General features: G+C 37.3%; 1 protein-coding gene across 1 annotated transcript; it reads right to left on the bottom strand.

The window, feature by feature from the left end:
• Positions 1-629: 629 nt before the first annotated feature.
• On the bottom strand, positions 630-5,455 carry IFNG (interferon gamma). The gene is made up of 4 exons (XM_019960052.2): positions 5,242-5,455; positions 4,028-4,096; positions 3,750-3,932; positions 630-1,356 (listed from the first exon to the last, which is right to left on the bottom strand). The coding sequence occupies exons 1-4, from the start codon at positions 5,353-5,355 to the stop codon at positions 1,222-1,224; spliced, it is 501 nt and encodes a 166-aa protein (XP_019815611.2). The 5' UTR covers positions 5,356-5,455; the 3' UTR covers positions 630-1,221.
• Between the last annotated feature and the right edge of the window lie 267 nt (positions 5,456-5,722).

Here is a 5,722-nt window from a genome sequence, read left to right as displayed (position 1 = left end):
CATGGGATATCCCAGAGAACACTGGAGTAGGTTGCCATATCCTCCTTCAAAGCATCTTCCCGATCCAGGGATTGAACCCACATCTCTTGTGTCTCCTTCATTGGCAGGCGGATTCTTTACCACTAAGCCATCTGGGAAGCCTACCATGTTATAAGAAAGGCACAATTATTCTTCTTTATCAGAGAGGAAAGTGAAGCTTAGAGAGTATAAAAGTCACACCACTTGTAATGGCAGGACTAAGATTCTAATCCAAGCTTCCCACCCTGGAGTTTCCACTCACTATTCCATACCTAACAGTGTTTACCCAAAGTGGCCGGAGGAAATAGGGGATACCAAGATGAGGGATACCCTGAGGAGTTGAGGAGGGATAAAGTAGAAGTAAATATTTGTGTGCCAAGCTAAACAATTTGGACTACTTTCCACAGCTGTGAAAATATCATTCAAACAACTACCAAAGGGAACAGTGGAAATCAGCAAATTGTCAGTGAAGAAAGACACCACTTTGAGCAGATTTTAATCCAACTCTTGTATCTCCACAGTTAAATTGACTCTCCTTCTATTAATTTATTAGTCTGTGTTTCATTTAACCCAGCCCCCATTTTAGAAAAAGTCTGACACAACATACATAGTTATGAAATTATACTTTATTCATATATATTAAATATTGATAAACTAAACAAACATATTACTTTCCATTTGGGTGTAATCACAATTGTCAGTGATATCCTGAAGCGCCAGGTATAAGGTGAGATGAGATGCTATGTTTTTGTCAGGGCACAAGTCATATAGCCTGACACATTCAAGTGCTGTCTGACATGCCATCAAAGTAGTGGCTCAGAATCCAGATCTAGTCTCAGATAAGTAGTGACTAGATGGCATCATTTCATTTATCAGCATTCATTACATCATCAAGTGAAATAAGTGCACAACCCACAGATTCTTGCTTAGGTTAGCTGCCTAGTTGGCCCCTGAGATAAAACCTTGAAATCCCATAGACTTGCCTAGTTACTCAGAAAAAAAAGGGTCAAGTGAAATAGTCACAGGATACAGGAATTATAAATAACACATATATTAATAGATACTCATTTTCATGACATAAAAGTTACTATTATAAATACTTTGATGTCTAAATATATATCCCCCATATAAATAATGTAAAATATTAAATATTAATAAATAGATTTAGATTTAAAAATTCAAATATTGCAGGCAGGAGGACCATTACATTGATGCTCTCCGGCCTCGAAAGAGATTCTGACTTCTCTTCCGCTTTCTGAGGTTAGATTTTGGCGACAGGTCATTCATCACTTTGATGAGTTCATTTATGGCTTTGCGCTGGATCTGCAGATCATCCACCTATTGGGAAAGAAAACAGCAAAATTAATTTCAGGCCTATGAGTCATTAGGATATTCTGCTGTCTAGGCCCAAGAAAATCAAAGTATTCTTTAAAACAAATTATTTTCACTAGCAGTAATGAACCTTAATATGTAATGTTGGTTTCTTCAGTGATAAAAACTAAAATTATAACAATTCAATTGATAGTTGTACTGTAACAGGATGGAGCACATCACATATTCATAAATTTGCCACTTCAGAGATCTGAAAATTATATAGTGAAAAAACCCCAGAAGTAGAGTGACAGAAAAATGTGGGTGTGAATTCTGTGTGTGCAATACATCTGACTTTAAACAAGTCACTGAAGCTCTCCAGATCTCTGTTTTCTCCACTAAGTATGAGGAGAGTGTTTAGATGATCCCTAGGGTCTCCATCACTTCTATCACTTAGTACTTAGTCTTCGCTGTAAGCATCAAATGAGTTACTATAGCCAATGGCTCTCATGTTTGGTGCGTAAAAGAGTAACCTGAGGACCTAATGAAGAACTCTGACACCCAGATGGGTGAAATCGGACTAGGCCTGGGCCATTGTGTGGTTACCAACATCACCAGGTGATTTAGGCACCACCCAAGTTTGAAAACCATTGGTATAGGTTCAGTACTTTATAAACACCAAGTTCTAGAAGGAGGAAAACCATTATTTTTAATTTCCTCCAAATTAGGTCAGTCTCATTGTTTCCATGATGGGATTAAAAATAAACACAGATCTTATTTAAAGGTAATAATCAATTACTGGTATTATATAATAAAGTTAGAAATGAAAGCAATCTCCCGGTACCCTGCCTTCCACTCCAGCAAATTGAACTATTTTCTCACTCTTCCCAGTAGGACAATATAGGTGAATTCATGCTTCATAAAATGAGGACCATTTGCTTTCATCTTTGCTCTGCCACTACATTTCTTTCTAAAGCTGAAACACTGCAGCCACCTTGCCACATTTCTGAGAATGACTAGGAGATTCTAAGTTACAAGACAAAAAGGCAAAACATGCCTTAAATATGTTCACATTTGAGCAAAAGACGACAATGGTTGAGCACTCACTCAAGATTGCACATTGTGAAGAAGGAGGCTTGGAGCTTCCAGAAGGATGGGACCAACCTATTGTTTTCAAGGCCCAGTTACAACAGAGTAGAAAAATTTCTACCAGCTGTGTGTTTACAAGTGATAACTTTCCAGTTTTCTAAGCATCACTAAGAAACTAAGGGACTTCTCTAGGACTGAACAGCAACCAGAGGCAGCACTGGGTCAGGAACAGTGCCTTTTCATTCTCTAGCCTGCAACCAATGGAGATCTGCTGAACATGGAAAACATTACATATAATTTTTCCAAGCCACTCTCATACCATCTAATATATGGGAGACTAGAGAAATCTTGAAGAGCAACCACTTATTTCAGTTCCTGGGAGCTTATATGAGATTGTTGAGAGGCAGACCAGGTTAGAGCAAGAGCTGGTACAAATCCTGAAAGCACAAGTCATAATGGGACCCCTCCTCTTCTCACCCAAGCCTATTTATACAAAAGCCAACTCTCTCCCGCAAAAAAATCTGGAGACCGTTGTCCCTTAGATGAAATTTTGGAAAATGTGACTTGTCCTTATGCTTCAAAGTGATCTTTCAGCTTCTAAAAACTTTAAAAATTCATTGATAGGACAATTCTACCTATTTTCTTTCTAAAAACAAACGCAGTCACCTCTCCTTGGGCTATACAATCTGGGTGATTGACCAGAGTTCGACAGTGGGAGGGCCTTTGTCTCCTCAAAGGCTATTCCTTTCTCCTATCTCATTCTCATTTTCTTTCCATGGCATTGTAGAATTTTAGAGCAAAGGAGACCGTAGAAATTACAGTGAACTCAACAGCCTCCTTTTAAGATGAGGAAACAGCCCCAGCCAGGCCTGTGATTCATCTGAAGTCACACATTTCTTTGGTGGCTAAGCTGGGCGGAGCACACATCTTCTTCCCTCTCCCTCCCACTGCTCTTTCCATTAAGACATGCAACCTATTCAAAGCAAGAGAATTTCCAACACACAGACAAGGGGCAATGGGAGAACTGGTTTTCAGTACTCTGTCCCCATCACCCCAACTCCTTCTCTGCTTCCTCCTCACTGATTTGTCCATTCACCCATCTTTGTGCGATAGGCATAATGCCAGTATTTTCCCAAAATCACAGACTTAAGTGCCTCCAATAACTGACTCTGCAAAGTCACCCAAGTCAAAAGAGAACTAGCAAAGAGGCATTTTGACCACAAGTTCACTTCAGAGCTTTACACCTGGTATCTAATTTCTATTTTCTGGGAATGAAGTGCTTTGTAAGAGCCTCTGCAATGATACCAAAGAAAGCATTAAGATCATCTCACCGGAATTTGAATCAGCTTTTTGAAGTCCTCCAGTTTCTCAGAGCTGCCATTCAAGAACTTCTGAAACATGTCTTGCTTGATGATATCCATGCTCCTTTGAATGACCTGGTTATCTTTGAGGTTTTCAAAGAGTTTGAAGTAGAAGGAGACAATTTGGCTCTGAATAATTTTTTTGTCACTTTCCTTGGGAGAAAAGAGCACAAAGAGAGGTTGATGTGAATTTATCCATCAGAAAAAAAGCAACAGGAAAATCAGCCAAATGGAAATGTTCAGCTTACATCTTTCCAATTCTTCAAAATTTCTGAGAAGAGAGGCCCACCCTTAGCTACATCTGGGCTACTTGCATTCTGGAAAATAAAACAACACAATAAAAAATTGGCTTAAAATTAGTCCATAAATTGCTGTAAAAATGTACCTCAAGTTTTATTGAACTTGGATGCTGGCACTATTTACTGATTTTCTTTTCAACACTGTTTAGTTTTAACAAAAAATATTCACAAAAGCTACCTGGTTGGATAACAGCCAAAGACTATCATGTGATTTTTGCTTTCTTATTTACTAATATAACATCACAATGAACTCATTCAAGACTGATGATACTTCAACTGTCCCAAATTACTATGGTAAGAAAAAGGTATAGTTAAAAAAAAAAAAAAATCAACAACATCATCTCACTATAAAATACTGCCCCCCTATGGTATACGGTTCATAACCTCTACCTGTGTCCTCCTATAAGGTATTATATCGCCTTTAAAAGATAGCTCCAGCTATAATTTTAACAGCTAAATTTGGATATATGATAAAATATTTAAAATGCCCAAGCTATTTTAATTAACCGTAAATAAATTTTTAAGAAATTCCTAAAACAAGACAAAAAATTTTTTAAAATATAAACTAGATTATAACTCCTACAAAAAAAATCTCAGCAAGTGACTGAGTCGAAGAGTAATTCACAGACAATCTAGATGGGATAGTAAAATTTTAAAATGACTTTTTAGAGAAAAACACCTATAAGTGTTTTTGTTTTTAAGCCAAATATTTAAGGACCTCATCTTCTTTAATTGATCAATTATGTCAAATGACCATTTTTAATGCTGATCTTGACTTCTGACTGTCATCATTATAGTAACATGAGAAATCAAAAATTAAGACTCAGCTGTCTTTTCAGTATGCTTGCTACTTAACATCATAGTTGAATGGATTCTTATCACAAAATATCAACACTATGATGTATACACATATTATGCCCATCTTTTGGAAGATTCATGAATCCCTTCTAAATCTCTATAGCAAACTGAGCAGAGATTGTTTAGTCAGAAAAACAAACAAACAAACAAACAAACACATCTAGCTAACAGTCACAATAACAGCAAGTCTTCTCAAAATGACTGAAGACTAGAGATGAGAGCCCATCATAGATAGAATTCCAAGTCAACATCAAACATCAAGTAATTTCAATCACAAGAAAGTCTCATTAAAAGATCATACTTACAAAATACTCCTTTAAGTTTTCTATTTCTCTAAAAAATTGGCCCTGGCCATAAGAACCAGAAAAACCCAAAAGCACACAGAGCAGTAAAGCTAAGAAATAGCTTGTATATTTCATTGTTTAGGAGAGAGTTAGGCCGGAGTAGTTGAAATCGGTAGCTCCTGTGTTATGATCAGGTCCCAAGGAGGTAGCTGATCTTTCTTTTCTAATTGCTGATCTGCAGATGATCAGAAGAATGTACTGTGTCTCCTTTTGGTGCTGGTATTTATACCTAATTGAAGTCTCATCAAGATTACGTATTTTCACAAGTTTTTTAAGATGAGATGGTGACAGATAGACAGAGATGCTAGTTAGTTGGTATTAATAACTATGGTTTTGTGGCATTTTGGTGTTGTAGTTAGAGTTTCCTTTCAACTCCTTGGGTCTTTTGACGAGGAGACAGACCCATTATGCCCACCCATGCCATTCTTGTGGGATCCTTTGA

The sequence above is a fragment of the Bos indicus genome, chromosome 5 (assembly GCF_029378745.1).
Source record: "Bos indicus isolate NIAB-ARS_2022 breed Sahiwal x Tharparkar chromosome 5, NIAB-ARS_B.indTharparkar_mat_pri_1.0, whole genome shotgun sequence".
NCBI lineage: Eukaryota > Metazoa > Chordata > Mammalia > Artiodactyla > Bovidae > Bos > Bos indicus.
The sequence above is the reverse complement of the archived record's forward strand: the minus strand, read 5'-3'. Positions and strand labels throughout refer to the sequence as shown.